The sequence below is a fragment of the Motacilla alba genome, chromosome Z (genome assembly GCF_015832195.1).
Source record: "Motacilla alba alba isolate MOTALB_02 chromosome Z, Motacilla_alba_V1.0_pri, whole genome shotgun sequence".
Taxonomy (NCBI): Eukaryota; Metazoa; Chordata; class Aves; order Passeriformes; family Motacillidae; genus Motacilla; species Motacilla alba.
The window spans coordinates 1,123,731-1,148,133 of record NC_052046.1 but is presented as its reverse complement, the minus strand read 5'-3'; the positions used below and the strand labels follow the sequence as shown (position 1 = coordinate 1,148,133).

Here is a 24,403-nt window from a genome sequence, read left to right as displayed (position 1 = left end):
AATTTACTTTTTCATTTAAATGTACCAAAGTCAGCAAAGACATGACCAGGTTCCTTGTAGCTGCTTCCAGAAGGGGGGAAGTGCATCCCTGTTACTAAACCCTTAGTTTTCAGCTCTCAGAAGGATTAATTTCCCTTCTGATCCCCCTCAGCATCCCCCTGCAGCATCCCAGTCAGACAGCACAGACTTTGGCAGGTGGAAAGGCCAGACAGAGCCCTGCCCAGCTTAACAGCATCACACCAGATGGAAAACGTCTGGATTTGCAGATGGAGGAAGAGCTTAACAGAAATACTCTCCCGATGAGGTGAGACTTCCCCAAAAATGTACACTTTAGGAGCTTCAACATGCATTTTTTTTATACATAGAACGCTACACAACATCCCATCTTCATTACTGGAGCTCTGCTAGCAGTGCAGTGGAACTGCTTATATCTAATCCAGAAAGGAATGCAACAGGTAAGCCTATCTCTGTCAGGCCTCTGCACCTTCTCCCTCTCTCTCACATACAGTTGTTTAGGATTAAGGTTTAATACCTTATTTTTCTGGACCAAGGAACCACAGAATCCATTCTCTTCATCTCCTGCCAGATGTAGCACTCCAGTCACCTCCCCACAAATTGCAGTTGGGAGCCACTCTGTAAAACACCAAATGCTCCCCAATGCCCTGGGAGTCCAGCAGCTCTGGGGTGCAGAGCAGAACAGACGTGGTGGTGCTGTGGCAGCTGCCCTTTAAAAAAACCATACAAAGAGAAACGGGGCCTGAATTTTCGAGTGTTTCAGTTTCAAGGTTTAATGAATCAAGTATTCGGGAGAAACGCTGTGCTACTGCAAGTGCAGACGCCTCTGCTAGGCTAGAATAGCTGCAGGGTGTCTAAAACGCTCCACCCAGTGGCAGAAAGCTACACCCGCCTGAAAAAGTAAATCCTGCACGGTCCTACACGGGCAGTAAATCCCACACGTGCCCTCTTTCCCCACACGGTTGAAAAAAAAAAGAAAGAAATTAACATTTTCGTTATACTGCATAATAGAGACTATTCATGGAAAGACTACAACTGAGCCTAAAAAGGGGGAAAACAAAAAGTATGCACTCAGTACATTCAAAGTATGTGATTATCCCTCTAAATCTAACGCATTTCTTATCTCCCACTTCTTCCAGGACACTTAAATTCCCGTAATCCCAACTGCTCTCAGCAGAGTTGCCTTAATTTCCCAAAGGCAGAAACACAGTTCTACCATTGTTATATCCAGGAAATCAGAGAACATAGCTGGGAATTAGTACAAGGATCAGGTATTTCTGCTGTTATTCTGCAATAAATGATAGGGCTTACTAGCAAAGACAAGCTCAGACCAAAGCCTCAAGGCTCAGCACTCCTACATAATGTGGAAGATTGGCTCAGGAATCAAACATCAATGCTTCTGCTCATCTTCAGTGGTAACTCAGCAAGAAAAAGCCAGTATTTTGAATCCCTACCCAAGGCACTGGGGTTGGAAGTAGATGATCTTTAATGTCCCTTCCAACCCAAAGCATTCTGTGATTCTGTATTCTGAAGCACAGCAAACTGTGTTTGTGTAGGGCCTAGCACAAGACCTGGTTTTGGCCTTCTGGGAATGCCATGCTCTAGGCTTAGAAGTGAAATCAGGAACTACAGAAGAGGAATGCAGAGGGATTGTCACTGGTCTTAATAATTCAACAGTTTAATTTGCACAAAGAAGATTTAGGTGGGATATTGGGCAGGAGTTGCTGGCTGGCAGGGTGGGCAGGCCCTGGCCCAGGGTGCCCAGAGCAGCTGTGGCTGTCCCTGCATCCCTGGCAGTGTCCAAGGCCAGCCTGGAACAATGGAACAATGTCATCTGGTGGAAGGAGTCCCTGCCCATGGCAGAGGCTGGAATGGGACAGTCTCCAAGGTCCCTTCCATCTAAACCATTCCATGATTCCACAAACACAACTCTGACCTGGCTGACCTCAGTTGGGTGATGTTGAAGAAGCTGCAAGGGTTAGAGCAGCACTGCCTGGAGTCCCAGTAACTTCATGGGAAAGGATTTTGCACTGCCTCCCTTTGGTGTGTCAAAGCCTCTCGGCAGAGGTTCTCACAGAAAATGAACAGGATAAAAATGGAATTATTTGGGAATAAGCAGTTGGCTCACCCTGCAAAGAAAGGTTACTGGCAGGAGGATGTACATCATCTGTGCTGATAACACATTTGTCAAAGTATCTGGAAGCTGTAGCTTATGCATAAAAAGTTCCCTGGAAAATAAGGTGGACATCATGATGCATTTTGCAGAAAATACACCATAATTCAGGATGACCAAATGCAGACTGGTGGCTAGAATTACACATGAATCTCAAAAATGTGAGTGATAAAAAGGGGAAATTAAACATGCTCTAAATAAAGCACATGAAGGGGATTCACTGGAAACACACATTGATGAGCTCAGAAAGAACTGTTATTGAACAGGGATGAGATCCTGGAAAAAACTTATCCAGTTCTCTGAAAACAAGAATTCAGTGACCACCCACAGTCAAGAACTGCCCATGAATTCCTCCATGAGGGCAAGAAGAGGAGCAGCACCCATCCAAGATCTCTGACCAGTGACCAGACCTGAGGGAATGACATGAAGCTCTGTAAGGGCAAGTTTGGGTGGGATATCAGGGCAAGGTTCTTCCCCAGAGGGTGCTGGCACTGCCCAGGCTCCCCAGGGAATGGGCACAGCCCCGAGGCTGCCAGAGCTCCAGGAGCCTTTGGACAGCACTGCCAGGGATGCCCAGGGTGGGATTGTTGGGGGTCTGTGCAGGGCAGGAGCTGGGCTGGGTGATCCTGGGGGGTCCCTTCCAGCTCAGATTATTCCATGCCTCTATGATTCTAAGAAGGAACAGGGAATTAGTTATTGGTTATTACAGAAGGCACTGTGGGTTAATAAATAAAAATTCTCCTGCAAAAGATGTGGCAAAATCCATGTGGCAAATGTATTTTGAACAGTGAAATATCAGTAATCCCAATTTACTATGATAAGAGTAGAAAGAAGAAAATGGATAGTGTATTAAACATCTGGTTTGCTGCCCTACGGCAGCTGGGTTAGTTAGAATATTTTTTTAATCCACATAAACAGAGCTAAATATCTCTACAGATGTTAAAGCCACTGCACCCATGAAAACCCCTGGGAAGGCAATCAGCATACTTCAATTGTTATCCACCAGCTGTAGCAACTCCTGCCTTGACCTGAATTTCCTGCTAGGCTAGGCAGACAGGTTTGAGTAACTGCCTGGCTTCCACAATCCTCCCATGCCAGCAGAGCGGCAAGAAGCTGTTGTAGGTAAGGAATATTTGACAGTGGACAGAGGATGAGAAGGAGTAAAGGTTGAAGTCTCAGTGCTACGGGGAGGTGTGTGCTGTCTCTGACAGAGCTCTCTCCAGTGAGTACCTGATGCAGACATGCACATCAGAGAAAGCTGCAAGCTGTGCACAGCAGCCTGAAGGGATCTAGTGAGCACAAGGACTTCATTTCACCCCAATGTCATGCTGGTTCTGTCAAATGATTCATAACTCCCAACTCCACTGCCTCTGAGGCAGCTCCCTCAGAGCTGCACCTCCCAGACTGGCCAAGAACAGCCCCACACCAACAGACCCAAGAAATATGGGAGGTACTATCAGAGGAAGTTTAAGAAAGAGATGCTGAATGTGTGCAGTTACTGTGTGGTAACAGGCCAGATACAGCCATGCCCCTTCTCAGGGGGCTGGCAGATTTGCTGGAGGTCTCTAGAAACTGCCTAATAAACACCAGTTATTCCTCAACCAGAAGAAACACTCTCTCCAAAACCCAACACTGACTTCCCAAAAGTAACAATTCTCACATTGATTTACTTTTAAAATAAACTAACAAACGGAACACCAAGCCTTTTTTCTTTGTGTGTTATATTTATTATTCTTTTGGGAGGCACAATGAAAATTTCAGCTTCTGTTCTTTTCCCTTGCAGAACAGCAGGGTACAGGTAAATAGCCATCAATCTACAATCAATATATACTTCAGAAAGTCTCTGATTGCATTTTCACATTTCCTGATAATAAAAGAGGCACATGTACCAGACAGTGTCAGTAGCTGAAATAAGTTTAAGCAATACTTGCTTAAAAAGCTGCACTGACTGCTATTTTAAGGCAGGTTGGGTGAAAGTTTTGACAGGCAATTTCCTCAGGAAATGAAAATAATTTTGCCTACAGAAATACAGTGATTGAAAAGAGGCTTTTAGAAAATACTTCATCAGTGTGAAATTATATTGATGCTGCACTTCCTTTAGTTAGAAAGACATCAACGAATCTCTTTTGTTCAGAATTCTGACTTCTCAGTTGTTCCTTTACCTTGCAGGAAAGGCAGGCAGCGATGCTCTGCTGTCAGACGAGGCAGGTTTCTCCGGGAATCAGCAGCTCAGGCCAGGCTGCAGTGCCCAGCAGACCTCAGGCTGTGTTCTCAATGAGCACAGCAATGCCTTGCCCACCGCCGATGCACGCCGACCCGACCGCGTACTTCCCGCCACGGCGCCTGCCCAGAAACAGCAACAGGGAAAATCAGTTACCTGCAGGGAGCCACAGCAGCTCCTGTCCTGATTTTATGAGAGGAAACCAGCCACCAAGTGGGTGTCACTGACAATGACGTTTTAGAATGCCTGTGTTGCTATTTTTCTAGTTAAATACCATGAAGTCTCAAGTGCGGTTGAAAAATTTCTGAACAATTACTTTAGAGATCATCTGGTCCCAGCCCCTACCACAGGCACAAACTTCTTCCGCTAGACACATCCTGAACATTTCTGGAGCTGTTTTGAAACTACCTGAACACTGCTGAGGTGGCTTTTAAATACTAGGTTTCCTACAACCACACTCCAAGAAACAGATTTCTGCAAGGTGCAAATGATCTGAAGTTTCACGGCTGAGCACTAAGACAGTGTTGCAAGTACAAACAAAGAGACACAGTGATCTGCACCCTGAGGGGGGGAATTAAAATGGTGCTAAGCATATTAAGCAAGCCAAAAGAGCCAGAATTTCTGAAAGTGGGCTAAAGGAGAGAGAAGGTGACAACAAAGTCTTTTAAAGCATCCCCTTCCAGTAGCTAAAGAACTGGAGGGGGACTTCACACATGAGAGGGAAAGGGCAAGGGGGAATGGCTTCCACTGTCAAGGACAGGGACAGATGGGATACTGGGAAAGAATTGCTGGCTGTGAGGATGGGGAGGCCCTGGCCCAGGGTGCCCAGAGCAGCTGTGGCTGTCCCTGCATCCCTGGCAGTGTCCCAGGCCAGGTTGGACAGGGCTTGGAGCAGCCTGGGCTAGTGGAAGGTGTGCCTGCCCATGGCAGGGGGTGAAATGAGATGGTGTTTAAAGTCCCTTCCAACCCAAACCATGCTAGGACTCCATGATTCTATGAAATGCCCCATGTTAAGAAGAGAACTTTGCCCAAAGGCCACTTCAAAAAAAGGAAACCTTCCCAGAGGCTCCTGTGGGCTTGGATCAGACCTAGGTGAACTAACGAATGCTGTCATGACAACAGGATGGGATGTGAGGCAAGAGCAGGACTTGCCCTGCAGCACAGAGGCAGCACATTCATACAGAAAGTGGCCCGTTCCAGCCAGGAGAGTTTTAGGCTGGCTGACTGGAAGAGTTTAGTCACATGGTATCTGTGCCCAAAATGTCAGCAGGCATAAATCCATCCACCAGCAGCGCACCCAGGCTGAGCAGCTGCTGTCTGCGTGCATACCTTAACTCATGCACCAGGTGAGCTGTGATCCGTGACCCCGAGGCACCCAGAGGGTGGCCGATGGCGATGGCACCTCCGTTGACGTTGGTTTTCTCAGGGTCAAGGCCCAACACCTTCTCCACAGCCAGATACTGAGGTGCAAATGCCTCATTTACCTAAAGAACCAGAGGAAGGACAGAACTTTAACACCAGCTTCCGGCAGTGTGTGTGCAAACAAGATTAAATGAGGTGAACTGGTGCTCCAGGTCCTTTTGAGAGAAACGTTAAATGCTGTGTTTATACCAGCATGCTCAGCCAACACACATCTGTCAACCCAACCCAACTAAACTCAAATATTAAGCAAGTATGAGGTGTATTTTGTAAAAAAAGTAGAGTATGTTCTGAGACAGTGGGTCCATGAAGAGCCTGCTGCTCTGACAGAAAAGGGCCCTGTTCACATGTATCACTAATTAAAAACACGGGCAGCCCAGCCAACGGAGTAAAACATCATGTCACATGAGGATATTTTTGTTCCACGGAATGCGATCACACCATTTCCAGTTTCCACGTGCCTGGGATTTTTGTAGTGACTGTGCAGCAGAAACTGGATGGACAGAGGTCAGGCAGGCTCCTGACAGGCAAGAACACCTACATGGCATGAGTGGAATCCTCCTGCTAAAAAGATCAGGGGTAAAATCACTGCTCTTGTAAAAACATCTCACCTCTACCAAATCCATATCCTTCAGGGTCAGTCCTGCCTTCTTCAAAACCTCTGTAATTGCAGGTACAGGGCCTGTTTGAGAATCATATGCAGTTAGTTAAATTAAAAAATTATTAAATTAAGTATTGGAAACTTGTTTTACATAGGACAAATTCATAAAGCCTCATGAGAACCCCTCCCATGAGCCTCTGTGCAGATAATGAATTCTGGATATGTCACTCACCTGCTTTATCAGGTGGTAAGAGAGCTCCTAAATCTCAAAACTACTTGGTCTCCCTGCCAACATACAGCCAGGGAAAGCTAACAGTGTCACTACTGCTGCACACAGAGCTTTTGAGTCAAGAAGTGACAGTCCCCAGGTAAAAAAAAAAACAACTTCACAATGGTTTTGAGGCATTCTCCTTCACAGTACTCTTGGTTCCATTTATTCTTTCCTCACAACTTGAAGCCTCCAGGTAAACAAAACAGGAAAAATACAGGCTGCTCTAGAGTTTGCTGGTCATGTACTTAGTTATGAGTATTGTTGTTTTGGTGTTCTTAATATATCTGAAAATCTTCTAGTAAAAAGCCAAACATTTGATTAGCTTATTCCAAACAATCAAATGCTCCCTCAGAACCAGGTCTTACACAGCTGAAGAAAGTAAGATTTTGGGTTTCAGACTATTAAGAGTTTGGCAACAACACTGTCCTCTGGAAGAAAGCTGCCTTCTATAACCTAATATAAACTACTAAGGGAAATTAATCCCAAACACAGCTACCTAGGGAAACACACAATCAAAAAGAATTTGGAAAGGTTAATCAGGTATGTGCTTGTAGAAGAAACATACTGAGATGCTGGGTGGTGGCTGATCATTCAATTCTAAACACCAACAATCCTAAATGCTATCGCACCATCAAAAGATGGTGTTGAAAACACACAGCTCAAAGAATAAATACATAAAAATAAGTAAACTACCAAAAAGACAGAAAAATTAAAAGAAATAAGGGCCCAGTCCAGAGCTCAGAGGAGTTTCAGGGAGCCCCAGGCAACTTAACATCAGACTAAGTGCATCTTATTAGGGAAGGATTTTAGTATGCCTGTTACACATGAGAGTAATGGGAGGGTCTCATGTAGACAACACAAAGACCCCTAATGACAGCCAAGTAAACTTCTCACCCTCTCTCTCTCTCTTTCTAAAAACAAAGAATTCTCTCACTGAACACTGTGAGACAGGACCTGCTATCGGTATGTGAAAGGACAGTGGCTCAGACTGAGCTCCTGTTTGTCAGATCTGCTGCTGCCATGTCGATGAACCTCATCTGTTTTTTTTTTTTGAGCTGCTGGGGACAAGCTGTGGTGTGAAGGAGCTGGGATACTAAATGATCCTCCATGTGATTTATGAAGTTTTTAAACAAGCTAGAAGAGCTGCCTGAGCTAGAGAGAATGGGCTGGTTTAGGAAGCACAATGCCAGCACCAAGTCCAGCGAAGAAAACCCTCCCTCCACGTTTGCTTCGAAGGCTGTGTCAGTCAGACAGTCTGAGCAGGGAAACAAATCTGACAATGCCTTATTTGCATTTCTACTGGCACACAGAACCTGCCAACAACAGCTCCTCTGAACAGAACACAGAGAGGAAAAGCAGTGCTGGGATACAATGCTGTCTGCAAACTAAAGTGAAGGGAAAAATCCTGTGGTGTCTGGACTGGCTTTGCGGGACTGTTTGCACTAAGAGAGGAAACAGAAAATACTTAATGAGGAAACAGAAAATATGGGACCAAAGCAACCAAGAAAGGGTGTCTGGTTTTCCAAGTAACACCTGAACAGATGCATATCCTGGGATCCAAGCAGCTCGAGCCACTGAAACTGCTGGAAGGTTACACTACTCCATCAGCAAGAGGTGAGGCAGGCAACTCAGAGTTACACATTTTATCAAGGGATTTAGAGCTTACAGGAAACAAAAGTGAATTTAAGAAGAAAATGGTTTTTAAAAAATGTATGAGTGTTTGTTTTCTTGACTAAAAGAGACAGTAAAAAAGGGGAAGAAGAGCCTGGGGGACTATGCTCATGCTATTACTGTGGGTCAGACACTGCACACACCCTTCCAGCCAAACTGAGGAGCAAATCTGTCCCTCTGCACAACAGGGATGGACTGACACAGCAGGATGGACAGCAGGACACACAAACACCTTCAGAGCCACCAGCCTGAGCACATGTATGTCCTTCAGAATGCCCATGACAAGAACATTTAGGGATGCTCGATGCTATAAATTATGTGCTTTACTGCAACTTACCAATGCCCATGATGGAAGGGTCACAGCCAGCTGAGTGATAAGCTACTACTCTTGCCAGAGGAGTGAGACTGTGCTTTTTAAGTGCTGATTCACTGGCAATGATGACTGCACCAGCTCCATCACACACACCCTTGCAGTAAGAGAGAAGCATTCTTAGTGAGAAAATACAAAGAAACAAAAAAAAAAAAATCCTCACACTCTTTAACCCCCAAAACGGGCTTGAATCTAAGGTACTATAATTAACATTTAACAATGTTTCTTCAAAACAACAACAAAAAAATCACTATTCTGAGGATGGGGAAAGACAGTTAAATACAGATAAATGTTTCATGAATTTCAATGTGTTAGAAAAGAAAAATAAGTCTTCCCTGCATTGGAAATATGATTCTGCTGACTTGCAAGAACACTATTAATAATGGATAACGTATGTGCTATTAATTATAAAAGATACTTTACAGACACCCACACTTACTGTGGCTATGATCCATTTTAGGCATGAATTCAGACTGTATGATCACAGCACTCCATCTGGCCCAAAGAACTTTAATCAATTAATTAAGATAATGACTGTGAGAGGAACACTCCACAATGACTAAATGATGCTAAGCACCGAGTATATTCTGGGTAAGAGCAAAACGTGGTTTGGGGGAGAGAGGACAGTAGCTGTGGTACAAAGATGAGCAGCAGCAGTATGCCCCCTAAGACAATGTAGGTTTAAAGCAAGTAAGTTCAGTTACCACTGCCCCCCAAAAAAGCAGAGTGGCTACACAGCCACTGCAGCCACCAACTGCACAACTCAAGGCTGATGAAGAAATGCCAATGCCTCACTGCAATATCAGTGGCAACCCACAGAATCAAATTTAGGACTTAGGAGCTGACTGAAGGATCCTCTGGCACCTGCCAGGATCACCTGCCAGGAGGCTGGGAGAGTCAGCTGGGGCATTCAGCTGCAGAATCAGAAGTCATTTTCATCAGGAGACACCACCAAGAGCCAACTCGGTGAGAGATAAAAACAGTGGCAATAAATTTGGAGAACCACAGAGGGGACACGTGCCCAACCCAAGGGTCTGATGTACTCACTGAAGCATTCCCAGCTGTGACTGTTCCATCCTTTTTAAAGACACATGGGAGTTTTGTCAGCTGTTCCATGGTGGTCTGGGGTTTGGGGTGCTCGTCTTTTTGCATGCTTTCTTTACCCTTTTTTGTCTTCACCTCAATTGGAGCCATCTCAGCCTTAAAGTAGCCAGCATCATTAGCTGCAAGCACAAAATGGGAAATAAAAAGGACCTGATAAAAACATCAAGATGTTTGCTCAGCATGACCAACAATCATATTTTCATGTGCACACAGCTTCTTGCTCTATTCAAACCAAAAGTTCACAGACAGCAATATTTATGCTTTATTTTTCTTATTTGCTGTTGGGGTTTTTTTGTGGGTTTTGTTATTTTAAGAAATTGGGCAAAAACTATACAAGTACACTGTCAAACTTCTCCAAAGAAAGCCTCAAATACTGAAACTTTATTTCAGGTTTAAACAGCTGAACTCTTTCTGGTTTGTGGGGTTTTTTTGGTGTAAACCACTAGGTTTATTTTTAGTACATATTCTCCTTTACTGCTGCTTTATTTTACAGCTCTGTCATTTCTCAGATGGCCAAGATGTAAATCTCACTCAGAGAGGAATGTGCAAAAAACCTCCTGAGCCACATTGTTTCTGTTGATAAGATACTGTATATCAATCAAAATCCTGCTCAAGGGGATCCTCCAAAGGCTCTCACTGTCAGGCTGGATCTCAGAATGGGATTCAGCTGCCTGAACAACCTAAAACAATTCAAGTCATTGTAGGTATCTAAGATGCCCAAAAAAGCATCTGGCCAGATTGCCTAATATAACATGAGACAGAATTTTAAAACTAAGACACTGAAGTTGTCAGATCTGATGTTGTTTAGCTGCCTCTGGGCTTCTCAATATAATTCCTCAAAACCTTTTTTTTTTCCTGATTAAACACAGGGCTCTCTCTTTACTGTGGGATAAGATGACCTGGTCTTACAGGCAGAAATAAAAACAGCAAGGTAAAATCCTAGAAAAAAAGAAACACAGTTTCTAGCAAAGGCTCCAGGAACAGCAGGAGTTAGGTAACAAGAGGAACAAGCAGGAAGGGTAATAAACAATGAAGAAAAGTTACAAAAAGCACTTCTACATCCATTAGAAAAAATACAAAATCTTCCTTCAAGAGTGCAGCTGTTAAAATGCACCATCATTTTAGAATCTAAAGCCATGCTTAGATCTTTCCTTCTTATGTTCACCTTTGGCCTCCAATGTATGTTGAGTTCCAGCACGGCCACTGCACATTCTACTGGATTTTGGCCTAAACTTCACAGTAACTGAGTCACAGAAACCTGGGATGGTTTGCGTTGGAAGGGACATTAAAGACCATCTTGCTCCAACCCCCTGCCATGGGCAAGGACACCTGCCACTGTCCCAGGCTGCTCCAAACCTCATCCAGCCTGGCCTGGGACACTGCCAGGGATGCAGGGACAGCCACAGCTGCTCTGGGCACCCTGGGCCAGGGCCTGCCCACCCTCCCAGCCAGCAATTCCTGCCCAATATCCCATCTGGGCCTGCCCTCTGGCCCTGGGAAGCCATTGCCTGGCTGCTGGCCCTGCATGCCTTGTCCCCAGTGCCTGGGCAGCTCTCCTGGAGCCCCTGCAGGCCCTGGCAGGGGCTCGCAGGTGTCCCTGGAGCCTTCTCTGGTGCAGCTGAACAGCCCCAGCTGTGCCAGGCTGGCTGCAGAGCAGAGGGGCTCAGCCCTGGCAGCATCTCCGTGGCCTCCTCTGCGCTGGCTCCAGCAGCTCCACGTCGTTCTCACATTGGATGCCCAGAGGTGAGTGCCTCTGAATTATGGTTTTGGGCATGTAAACCCAGAGAAGCATTTAAAACACAGCTCCTAAACAAATTTCCCCTCTTCAGATTCCATGTGCTCTGACTGTTCAAGCACTCAAGAACAACATTCAATTTGCAAAAGAAAGCAGAGGATTTAGATGAATTACAGCACATGCTGGCACACAAGGAGGATGTGGGTCACTTTGGAAGACTGTTCTGCCGTGCAGAGGAAAGAAAGGAGTGCAGTCAGGCATGCCTGGGACAATGCTGCATCCCACCAGAGGGGCACCAACAAATGACATTCACCAACATGAATCCTGCTGAGGCAGGAGCTGACCCGTGACTGGCCAGTGGTGTTTGCTGCCTCAACAGCTAAGGAATGTCCCTGAGGAAGGCACAGGAAGGCAGTGGAAAGGGGCTCCCACTAAACCTTCTGAAGGGTGCAACACCTCACTCAGCAGACTTTCAAAGCCAACCCCCCTAAGAGTGCGTTATTTGTACCATGGGGCCAGCAAAATCACAAATTTCAGCATGCAAACAGAAGCACAAGAGCACAAAGAGCCAGAGAAACCCTTAGAACACTTTGAGCCCATGCTAAAAACCGACTAGACTTGAAACTGGTGTGGCATAAACCCTTCCACTGCTCGACTCACTCACCAGCTTTGCACCTCTGCTGGGTTTTGAGCGCGTAGCGGTCGCAGTCCTCCCGGGAGATGCTGTATTTTGCAGCCAGGTTCTCAGCTGTCACTGCCATAGGGATTTTAACATGTGTATCTGTTAGGGCTTCCCACAAGGTGTCTTCCAGCTGCACGGAACATCACAAGAAGAAAATCAGAAAGCATGGCAATATTTATACTATATACTTATCTATTATATTTATATTTATTACTGAGAGCTTCTAACTGTTCAGCAGTCTCTTAGAAACTAATGGCTCTTTGTAAAATTAATTCAGGTTACCTACAGATAATTTACTGATTTATTAGAATGCACACAGTGAAAAACAGTGTGCAAGATCTTGTGTGCTATTCTAATTAATCTCCATTACGCTCTAGTGCAATTCCCTCCACTCACACATGGCCCCAAGAGGCTAGGGGAAAGCTTTAAAAATAAATTTTTAGTATTTCAGCATTATTTTGCTTCTGTATTAATTACTTATTAGAGCCCTGTGAGCAAACTTCCTGGTTGCCAGGAAGGAAATGGGAGGCACTGTGAGAAGGCACAACAGCCTTCTGTCTTTCTCTACTGTCAGGTAAAATCTCCTCACTAGAGTCAAAGGTTTCTATGAGAATAACATCTCAGGGGAGAAGATACCCAAGTCTACCTTCACTCAACCTGCTAAAGGTAAGTCCAGTCAGTTCAGATGGGTTTTGTTATCTCAGTCAGCAGTAAAGTTCTGCAAGATAAACCCTTCATTCACCTGTCACTGTGTAATTCAGTTATCTTTATGGTAAGAACACAGTTGCACCTACTTGGTGCATCAGCAACTTTGTGAAGGTGCTGTCTGTAGGACCTGTGCCACACAAGAACAGAATCAAGGACGTCATATTCACCATCTTCACAACAGAAATACAGTGTGGGAAAAAAACCCAAAGGGCTGAAACACTGAAATATCCTAATTTTGCGTTTTGATGTCAGTTATGACCTACTGAGTAAGTGGTGGCATGTTATCAATTTATCCTGCTGCACATTTCCCACAGTATTCACTTAGGACTCATCTTCGGAAGAAAATGTAAAGATAACTTACTTTTTAATGGATTTAACTTCAAGGTTCCACTTTGAAATTGAGAGATGCTCACAGCTTGGAGGTATACATGCTCTTTACCAGTCTAACTTCTGCCAGCATATCTTGCCTGAACTGTGTATGCCTCTGCTTCACAGACATTTTGTACATAGTACTTGCACAGGATGTACCAAGTGAACTAAATTTTGTGTCCAAGAGTTTATTGGTATGTTCAACATGGAACAGGAACTCAAAAATGCTTTTGAAAAAGCCAGAAAATGAGCACACTTCACCAAATGGCCTGAACCTACTGTTTTGATACTGTCTGAATACTAGATAAATGCTTAAAACTACAAATTCTGGATCTAATCTCCAAAAATTTAATTTACAAGGATTTAGTGCCTACAAGCCCGATACTAAATAATGCTTTGCTCATAAAACAAAGGAAGTACCTTGAGTTCTGCTCCTAATCTTGTTCCGAACCGAACCTTTCGAACCGCGTAAGGAGCCTGGCTCATGCTTTCAGCTCCGCCACACAGGACAACTTCTGACTCATTCAGGCAAATTTCCTGTCAACACAGTAAAACAAAACACATCTAGGATTTAGCTGGCTGCTTGAGTAAGAAAATAACTTAAAAGAAGAGGTTGTCACCTACAAAGCAACGAGCTTAGAATGAATCCAACCGTAGCCACGTGTGAACATGTATGAAGGGTATACCCTTCTATTAATGATGGGGTCTGTCTCCCTTGTGCCACATCCCTTTTCCTTCCTTTCAGCAATGATTGTATCCATGAGGGAAGAAGAGAATATGGGTGTGCACACGTGACAGAGTAGAGAACAAAGACATCAGGCATCTGCACGCTTGTGTGGTTTGGTTCACAAATGGTTGTGCTTGTGGTTTTGGGCTCCCACTCTTCTCAAAAGGAACACAAATTACACTTCAAAGGCTGAAGTAAGACCTTACAATTCAAAAAAAAGGGACATAATTTTAAAAGACAATAGCTAGGTAGCTGCCAAAGTAGGTACCCAAAACGCACTAATTCATCAATGGCAAAGCACACAAAACCTAAAAGCCCCAATTCCTAAATGCACCATCAAAGCATTCAAAAATAGTGCTTCCTCAAAATGCTTCACTGAGTTGGACTTTGAGGTTATTCATGAACTAGAATGAAAGAAAATTAAATTACCCTCGAGAAGCTGTGGCTGCCCCATCCCTGGAAGTGCCCAAGGCCAGGCTGGACAGGGCTTGGAGCAACCTGGAGTAGTGGAAGGTGTCCCTGCCCATGGTAGGGGGGTGGAACAGGGTGTCCTTTGATGTGCCTTCCAACCCAAACAGTTCCATGATTCTGTGATCTTCATAGGCATTTGAGCTTTCTAGTTAATAACTTGTGTGTAGCAACATGTGCTGAGATGCTCCCTACAGTTACTAAAAACCTTGTGAGCAGCTAAGCAGCACTGGCTGCATTGATGAAATGTCATCTTTGAAAAGGACCTCACCACCATGCTTCCAATAAAAGTGGTCACATTCTGCAGCAGATTTTTTTCAGTGTGGACAAACTTGTGTATGGCCTCTGCAGAAAGCACCAGGAAAAACAGTTGGGAGGACATTATTGCAAACATGTAACCTTATCTACATTTTTCACATTTTTTCTTCTAGAGTATCAGACCTAAAATAATTCTTTAGCCAAGGAAAACAAAAAAAAATCCCACACAACCAACAGTCTGCTTGTTCAAGTATTCATAAAAGCAATGTATGAGCAAATGAAGTAAAAATACCTGTGCTCTGACTCAATGGTTTTGGACAACTCCTCAAAGAGAAGTTGATTCTCTTCTATTTTAAGAGAAAATACTACTTAACCATAAACTACTTAACCCACGAGAGGTTTGGATCTTTGAACAAAAGCATACTTAGAAAGCACAGGTTGCTGCTCACACAGCTAGCCAGGTGAGAATATAAACAATGACCAAGAGATGGAAGACTCCTGGATTTCCAGTAATTCCAGTCCATACAAACAGGATCGTGGGATGCGACTACAGCTCCATTTCACCAGCTAACATTTGTTGCATTCCTCATATTAAACTAAAAATTACAACACTTGGATTTTAAGAACCAACCACACGATGTGGCACTGTGGTGGCTGAACTCCTGCAAAAAAAACTGTGCTGGACAAGAGAAATCTCTATCAAAAACCCATGTGAAGACTCACCCCAAACACAAAGGACATGTTTCTACATGTTAAAGGCCTGACAAAAGCTACGACTGACCCAGAAATACAGCTTTGTACCTGACAGCCATTGGCAATGGACTGGAAGCCAGAGCCACAGAGCCTGTTGACAGTGAGGGCTGGGACAGACATGGGAACTCCCACTCGCAAACCAACGTGTCTTGCAATGTAGATGGCATCTGAGGAGCTCTGCAGGCAGAACAGGAAAGAGGCTTTGTCACACTCTCGTTGGTTTGGAAAGCAAAAAAAGTCTTGATGGAAAGTCAGAATGGTGCAATTGCATCGCAGACAGATGATGGTGTATGTTCAGCAGAAATCTTAACCATTCACCAGAAGCACTTTGGTTTAGCTCAAGAGGACACTATCCTACAGGATCTGAAAGAGTCACTGTCTTATCATGCATTTTAAATAAAGTGTGTGTTAAGTCAGCAACTTTATGGCTTTTTTCCCCTATCCCTTATTTTCAAAACAGCACCCACACAGCAGGCTGACACAAGGGCAGATCCTGCCTGGCAAGCTGCAATTATTTTAAGGTAAATTAATATTGCTCAGACTACCAGGGGAAGGCCTCCTAAAGCCAGAGAGAACACCTATGCTCTTGGGGAACATGCCCTAAGCTAAAACGCATCATAAAGACAAATTTCTGTGCAGAGTGCTACAATACTATTGCAAGTTCAGAAAAAAAATTAATCAAGGCACTTCTGCTGAAGAATGGGGGTTTGAAATAGTCACATATTCACAGTTAATTAAACTTAATCAAACAATATTAATATCAATAACCAGAAATTTTAAAAAAAGTTATCTACTGGGATGGGGAAGTATGATGCAAAGGAAAAGACTTTTCCTTTGCTTGCAAAGGAAAAGAAAAAAATTTCTTTTTTTTCTGATGATGCAAAAGAAAAAAATTTCAAAATCAAAAGAAACTTAATCAGGAGATTGCTATTTTTTATGTGAAAGCACTATAAGAGATTTGAGTGCAGCCATGCTTTCCCAGGCCAGAAACAGCTCATACAAAAATGAAAAGCTGAATAAAATAAGCTTAGATGGTAGGTGTAGGAGACAGAATAATTTAAAGCTACTCTTTTGGCTGAAAATTCAGAGAAGAATTCAGACTTCCTGTTTCTTTGCTTATTGTCCAAGTTCTCAGCTACTTGCTTCTTCTGCATCCCTGAAACATGCAGCACAAAATAAAAGTCCCCACCCTTAATAGTAATGGTGAAATCAGAATATAAAGCAAAAAAAAAAAAACCAAAAAAAAAAACCAGCTAGGAATGTTCTTTGCTGTCTTGCCTAAAACAAAGATCCTCATTTGTATGTGTGGGTAGCTGCAGCTCTGCAATGCATACAACAGCATCCTCCTCCCAAGCTCTTTGGAAAAGGCACGATTGTCCAAATGTCTCTGCCAACCAAAGCATGTATCCTTCCAGCTCAAAGGAAACTCAGGTTCACTCAAAAAAAATTCTATGGAAAACACAAGACAGATTGCCTCAAATCACTTGCAGGCTTAACACAGAAAGGGATTTATGCCATTCAGTGATAAACCACTGTTCACCAAGTCACACAGCTCGAGCCATTAAAACAAGGGAAACGTACCTGGGATTAGCAACTAACCAATTAATTGACACATATTTTCAGGAGGTCAGCTCATCCCCGTTTAAACTACCTCTGGCACTAAAGAAAGCAAGCTAAGCCCTGCTCCGAACAGTACCACAAATCACACAGGATACATCCCTCAAGCACAAGCAAGAAACACTAGACTGCAAACTGCTACCGACCCCTTTTGCTTCCACCCCTTTGGCTGCCGGCCAGAGGCAGCTGCCTGCAGGGCCACACCGAGGGTGCCTGAAATAGCCCCCGAGCAGGAGATTTTCCAGGCCACCAACCTGCATGACGTTGCCTGCAGTGTTGCCTTTTAGTTAAATGGTACGCTCTGTCTCACCCCTCAAAAATGTACGGTTTATTCCAAGCCTGTGATCCTCCCCTGAGGTGTCATGTGTCTGTAATCCCATTGGCCCCAAGTCTCATTCCGCGCCCACTTTGAATCTCCCTGTTAAGCTGTGCAGGGGAGAACAAATTTTCTCTTGGCCCCTTTTCTCCCTAGGCTCTCCCTCTCTCCCTCTCCCTTCCCCTTTCCCCCTTCTCCCTCAGAAACCATGCTGCTCTCAGGGGTGGGACCCCCAATAAACCCTCATCTAAGTAACACCCTCAGAAGCCATGTGGAGTCTCCTTGCCTGTCTGCTGCTACCACTGAACATAGAGCTTAGGAGGCCCACACGGGGACCCCCAAACCAACAGCAACAGTTGCCCACCAAAAGGAGATTTTCCAGGCCACCAACCTGCATGACCTTGCCCACCAAAAGGAGATTTTCCAGGCTACCAACCTGCATGACCTTGCCCACGAGCAGGAGATTTTCCAGGCTACCCACCTGCATGACCTTGCCCACCAGCAGGAGATTTTCCAGGCCACCAACCTGCATGACCTTGCCCACGAGCAGGAGATTTTCCAGGCTACCAACCTGCATGACCTTGCCCACGAGCAGGAGATTTTCCAGGCTACCAACCTGCATGACCTTGCCCACGAGCAGGAGATTTTCCAGGCCACCAACCTGCATGACCTTGCCCACCAGCAGATTTTCCAGGCTACCCACCTGCATGACCTTGCCCACCAAAAGGAGATTTCCAGTCTACCAACCTGCATCACCTTGCCCACCAGCAGGAGATTTCCAGTCTACCAACTTGCATCACCTTGCCCACGAGCAGGAGATTTTCCAGGCCACCAACCTGCATGACCTTGCCCACCAGCAAGAGATTTTCCAGGCCACCAACCTGCATTGCCTTGCCCACCAGCAGGAGATTTTCCAGGCTACCCACCTGCATGACCTTGCCCATGAGCAGGAGATTTTCCAGGCTACCCACCTGCATGACGTTGCCCACGACGACGCTGTCGATGATCTCGGGCGGGACCTTGCCTGCGGCCAGCGCGGCACGGGCGGCATGCTCCGTCAGGTCGGTGGCCGAGAAGTCCTTGAGCAGCCCCCCGTAAGTCCCGAAGGGAGTGCGCTTTGCTGCCACGATGAACACACCTGCAGCGGGGGCAGAAGTGACCCGCGGTGAACACACCCCCAGTGGGGGCAGAAATTATCCACAGGTACAGCACATCACACACAGGACAGCGCCAAGCCAGCCTCCAGTGGGTGGCTGTCGCTACAGGACACGAAATAAAACGACGCGGACACTGGAATCTCCAAGGTAAAAGTAGGGCAGTTTAACTTCTGACCTCCAGATATTTAAAAGTGACAGCGGATTAGAGGATGACAGTGCTACCTCTCCACTGGACAAGCCAATGACCCATCAGATTTCTCCTCACCCAGAAAAGAATGCAAAACAATAAGTATTCACAAAAAAAACGCGTGAGAAAATTCGTTACAAGCAGTGTTTCATGTTGTAGTCTCAGAACATCTGAGGGTCTGAGCCTACAAGACCCTGAGATGTTCTGAGATGTTCTACAAACATCAGAAGGCTCAGAAGAACTTAAAAGAACAGGGCGACAGGTGACACCCCAAATTCACATGAAACTTTGTAAGTATAGGCAACATGAACAGAGGAAGCTCGAGATAAATAATGTAGTGGTGCTTTAGACAGGGAAGGCATGAAGAATTAACAGCCAGAAAGAAAACCTGGGAAAATTCTGGAAATACAGGGAGGTTTGACAACAAAGTAAGATGGGATACAAATGTGGAGTTGGAGTAGGCTGCCATAGGCATCAGACATTAGTGCTAATGCACTAAAAAGCAAGCCAGTAACATCTAGGAAATCCTGTAGTAGACACCTGTGAAAAAATTAGATAAGGAGCAGGGATTTTAGCCGAGGCCATTCCCTCATCCTAGAAAAACCAGCAGATTTTTGGTTTATATGGCACATTTTGGTTTATATTTGGTTTGGTGGCACAAAAAATTTCCACAAAAAAAAAAGAAAAAGAAAACTCAAACCAAACAATAAAGCACAACGATCCCCCACACTTTTTATATGCATTTCAACTTTGAGGACTTCAGCTTAAGAAGAAAAACTTTCCCTAATCAAAAAATGCATGCTCCCAACACCAGAAATATTTTTGCCACCTAAATTGCTTTAGCATGAATCTTCTGGTTCCTGGGAAGAAAATCCAGTTTTTACTAGGCATGAGACCATGTGCAAGCACTTTGTACAAGCGCAAGGGCCAGGAGCAGTTGATACAAACTCCAGCTCAGGGGAAGCCATCTCTGAACCAAAGCAAACATCTCCTGGCTGCCTGTCACACTGGCTCTCTGCTCCCACGTGCAGAAAAACAAGTGGGAGGCAGGCTGTGAACTTTCCCCCAGTTGAACCGTATGGCTCACAACCCCCGTTTCCACAGCTCCCATCAAACACCCAGCTATTTTAGGGAACGCTGCAGGGACACATACAGATGTAAGAATGCAGACAAATGAAAATGCCTGCTCATTAAGCTGCTAGTGAGCACTGATTTCAGGTCATCGGATCCGTGTCACTTGGCTGTTCTGTCAGAGAGAGGGTGCTCCTCCATCCTGCATGTATTTGCACCCCAGGCTGCATGACTGCTAGAAAAGGACATTCCAAACTGGTCAAGGTCAAGGCTCCCCACTGACAAGGAGCTGAACACAGTGCAGAGATCTAAAATGTGCAGGGAGGATGCTCAGACTCATATCACAAGAATGTTTTGGGTTGGAAGGGACTTCAAGGATCATCCAGTCCCAAGCCCTGGCCATGGGCAGGGACACCTTCCACTATCCCAGGCTGTTCCAAGCCCCATCCAGCCTGGCCTTGGACACTGCCAGGGATCCAGGGGCAGCCACAGCTTCTCTGGGAAGCCTGTGCCAGTGGCTTGTGTCATGGCAATGCATTTCTTCCCAATACCCAGCCTAAACCTTCCCTACTTGGCATATCTTTTCTGCAGCAAAACAGGCCTTGATGCTCACATTCTCCACCACTCCTCCCATCCACTGATTCCCTGCCTCCTCCAAACTGTGCCAACCCTAACTGATCACAAAGCCTTGCTGCAGACCAGCCTGGGGACCTGACCAAGCTAAAAGAACTCTTGCTCCTCCCTCTTGGCCAGGTTGTCAGTTACCCACATTATTTGTTCAGTCACATCCACCGTGGCGTTGCCCCACGAGCACTCCAGGGGCGAGGATGGAACTTTGCCCTTAAACATTCCTTTCACATCCACACCACCTCTTCTCTCTTTCACGGAGGCTGCTCACTGCTGCCCACTTCCCAACAGCACCACGGGGCCAATAAACCAGGGCAGGTCACACCACAGAGGCAGCTGAACACTAGCTCAGCAGAAATCAAGGGCCTTGTTTTCCCTCGGATCAGTTCTGTGCCCGAGCTCGCCTTCTGGCTGCTCAATAAAACAGTAACTCAAGACTCAGAGAGAAGACTGGATGGAACCAGTACGAGAAGAAGATTAAGGAGCAACAGCACAGTCTGTGTTATGTTGAATTAACCTGGACACAGACACTCCCTGAGGGGAGTAACTCCAGAGCCTGCCAAATTTTGGTTGACTGGAGAGGCAGCTACAAATGCTAGCCCCTCCCCAGAACTTCAGGAGAGGCAACAAGGGGTGCCCCCGAGTGAAAAAGGACTCTTCTGACCTTTGACAACTCTTCCTAAATTTCCATTTTTTAGCTCTGTCCTGCATTATCAGAGAAAGATTCCAGAGTCTCTGCAATTTTCCAAGGTGATAAACATTGCATGAGAGCAGAATAGCACCAAACGCACAGAGATCTGACAACTTTTGGGGAAAGAAAGCCAAGATCACTCAGAATCCTTACCAAACACTATATTTGAGACATCTTTTAAACCTGTTTTGTTAATCACTTGCTGCCAAACAGGGAACTGAAACACTGCTTAATCCTCAAACATATCACAAATGCACTTGGTACGAAAATAATTTTTCATCAGATCCTATTCTGAAAGCCTAGAAAACAATCAACAACATAAAAAAGGAAGTTGAGAAGCAAGAACAGTAAGAAAAGTGTTGTGGATTGAGATAAGAGAAAATCCTGCAGCGGGCACAGAAAACTAAAATCAAACCATTATGGGCAAGGTGCCCTCTGTGCTATCCAGCTCAGCAAAACCATCAGAATTAACACAATGCTGACTACACAGCCTTTGCACTGCAGTCTCACACCATGACTGACATGTATGTTATTATTTAGGTACAGTCTGTCAAGTAGCAAAGCACTGTCAAATAGATAAAAAGCCTTATTGCAATAAATTTCAATTTTGTTCTCATACAAGAACAGATCTTAAAAGGTATATTTACTTCATTTTTAGGAGTCACAGAATTTAAACAATGCAGAGCATAAATTAGTTCTTTGCACCAAACACTTTCAGGAGCTGTGGTGAGTTAAGGATTTTATCCTGCACTACCAGGGTTAACAGAGCCAAGGCCTGGATGTGACAAACTCCCTGTCACTGACAGTTCAGGTGTCACTTAGTCACTGCACGTAAACAGAGAAGCACAGAATTACAGAATCATCTGCGTTGAAAAAGACCTCTAAGACCATGGAGTCCAACCATTCCCCAGCACTCCCAAGGCCACATCCACACGGCTTTTAAATCCCTCCAGGGCTGGGAACTCCACCACTGCCCTCGGCAGCTGTGCCAGGGCTGGACAGCCCTTTCCATGGAGAAATTGCTCCTGACACACAATTCAAATTCCCAGTTACACGACAGACACGCACATCTTGTTTGCAGCACAGCTGAGTCAAGCATGCAGGAGCCAAACACTGAATTACTACAGAAATAAACCAGTGCTGAACACAGAGGCTGCGACTGACACTCTCCGAACCCCTCCTCACCTGCACCCCCTCCCCACCCTGTGCTCCCCATTCCCACCCTCTGCACCTCATTCCCACTCCCTGAACCCCACTCTTACCCCCGATCACATTCCCACCCTATGAACTCCATTCTCACCCCCTAACCACATTCCCACTCTCTGGACCCCATTCTCACTCCCTGACCACATTCCCACTCTCTGAACCCCGTTCCCACCCTATGACCACATTCCCACCCTCCGAACCCCATTCCCACTCTCTGAACTTCCATCCCACCCCCTGACCCCAATCCCATTCCCACTCTCTGAACCCCATTCCCACTCTCTGAACCCCATTCCCACTCTCTTCCCACTCTTGGAACCTCATTCTCATCCCCTGACCACATTCCCACTCTCTGAACCCCATTCTCACCCCCTGACCACCCATCGAACCCCATTCCCACTCTCAGAACCCCACTCCCACCCTCCGAACCCCATTCCCACTCTCAGAACCCCATTCCCACCCTCTGACCACATTCCCACTCTCCGAACCCCATTCCCACTCACTGAACCCCACTCCCACCCCATGACCCCAATCCCATTCCCACCCTCTGAACCCCATTCCCGCCCCTGACAACATTCCCACTCTCTGAACCCCACTCTCTGAGCCCCCTCCCCAGTCTACGCCGATCGTTCCCACCCTCTGCACCTCATTCCCACCCTCCAACCCCACGCAGCCCGGTGTTTTTGGGAAGTTCCCAATTACTTCCAGCTGTCCGGCCGAGCAAGCACAGCGGTGAGGGCGATCCCCGGGAGGCACGGGAATGGCTCTCAGGGGCTCTATTTTCCAATTCCCACCAGCTGCCTCGCTTTGGGAGCCCCTACAGCGTCCGAGCCGTGACCGCCCGCCCTCAGGGTCCGCCCGGAGCCCCTCAGGGACCCGAGAGGGGACGAGATCCTCACCCCTCAGCAGCGCCATGGCCACTCCGCGCCCGGCCGAGTGCCGCGCCCGCCCGCCCCGCACATTCGCCACGCTGAGGGGGCGGCCGGGCACGGCGGGCCGGCAGTTTGCTTAAAGTTGTTTTCTACGCGTAATTCTAGATTTTTTGATAAATTTATTTTAAATATGGGGTTGTTTTGTTTGTTTGTGTGTGTGTTTGTTTTTAAGTTTTGCTTCTGGTTCGATTTTTTTCCGCGCGGTTTTGGCGAATCGGCGGCATGGGGAGCGGGGGCGGGCGGTGATGGCTGAGGGGAGAGGCTCTTCCCCCCCGCCCGCCTCACAGGTAATTACACCGTGGTGCTGTTAATTGCTGATAATCGTGGAATCGCTTCCGTTGGAAAGCACCTCCGAGATCTTCGAGTCCAAGCTGTCACCCGATCCCCACCTTGTCACCTGGCCCGGAGCTCTCAGTGCCACGTCCAGGCCCTCCTTGGACACCTCCAGGGATGGGGACTCCAAACCTCCCTGGGCAGTTCCAGTTCCTGGAAATTCCTTCTGATGTCCAACCTGACCCTGCCCTGGCGCAGCTGAGATCCACAAACCTCCTCGAGGGGTTGTGGAGGGTCGCTCCCCTGAATTCGTGCACAATCCGTGGCTGACCCACCTCTGCCCCAGATTCCAAGCTTTGGCTTCCCTGAACACGGATGGAGATGAGCAGGAGCTGCTTGCACTCCATCTGTTTGAAACTCCAAGCATTTGGGTACCCTCATTTTCCAACACAGCAGACAGTGAAGAACACGGGGATAAAAGGGCTAAGAAGCCTGCAATCATGTATTGGTCATTAGAGGGGAGAACTGATCCCTCCGTGGGCTGCAATGAACGTGAATCAGTCTCGGTGATGCAGCACCATGGATGCTGCGAGAGCAGACAGCAGGACAGATCCATGGCTTACTCTGATAATATGAAATAGTTAGAACCACACACAAATATCCTAGAATCCCAGAATGGTTTGGGTTGGAAGGGGCATTAAAGCTCATCCAGTCCCATCCCCTGCCATGGGCAGGGACACCTGCCACTGTCCCAGGCTGCTCCAAGCCCTGTCCAGCCTGGCCT

The 24,403-nt window shown here is 46.2% G+C and overlaps 1 protein-coding gene across 1 annotated transcript; it reads right to left on the bottom strand.

Annotated features, from left to right (window-relative positions):
- Positions 1–3,892: 3,892 nt before the first annotated feature.
- ACAA2 (acetyl-CoA acyltransferase 2) lies at positions 3,893–23,379 on the bottom strand. The gene is made up of 10 exons (XM_038124695.1): positions 23,314–23,379; positions 18,450–18,616; positions 15,594–15,722; positions 13,760–13,876; positions 12,245–12,392; positions 9,789–9,964; positions 8,709–8,838; positions 6,440–6,510; positions 5,739–5,893; positions 3,893–4,531 (listed from the first exon to the last, which is right to left on the bottom strand). Exons 1-10 carry the CDS (start codon positions 23,327–23,329, stop codon positions 4,447–4,449), a joined length of 1,194 nt encoding a protein of 397 aa, XP_037980623.1. The 5' UTR covers positions 23,330–23,379; the 3' UTR covers positions 3,893–4,446.
- Positions 23,380–24,403: the final 1,024 nt, after the last annotated feature.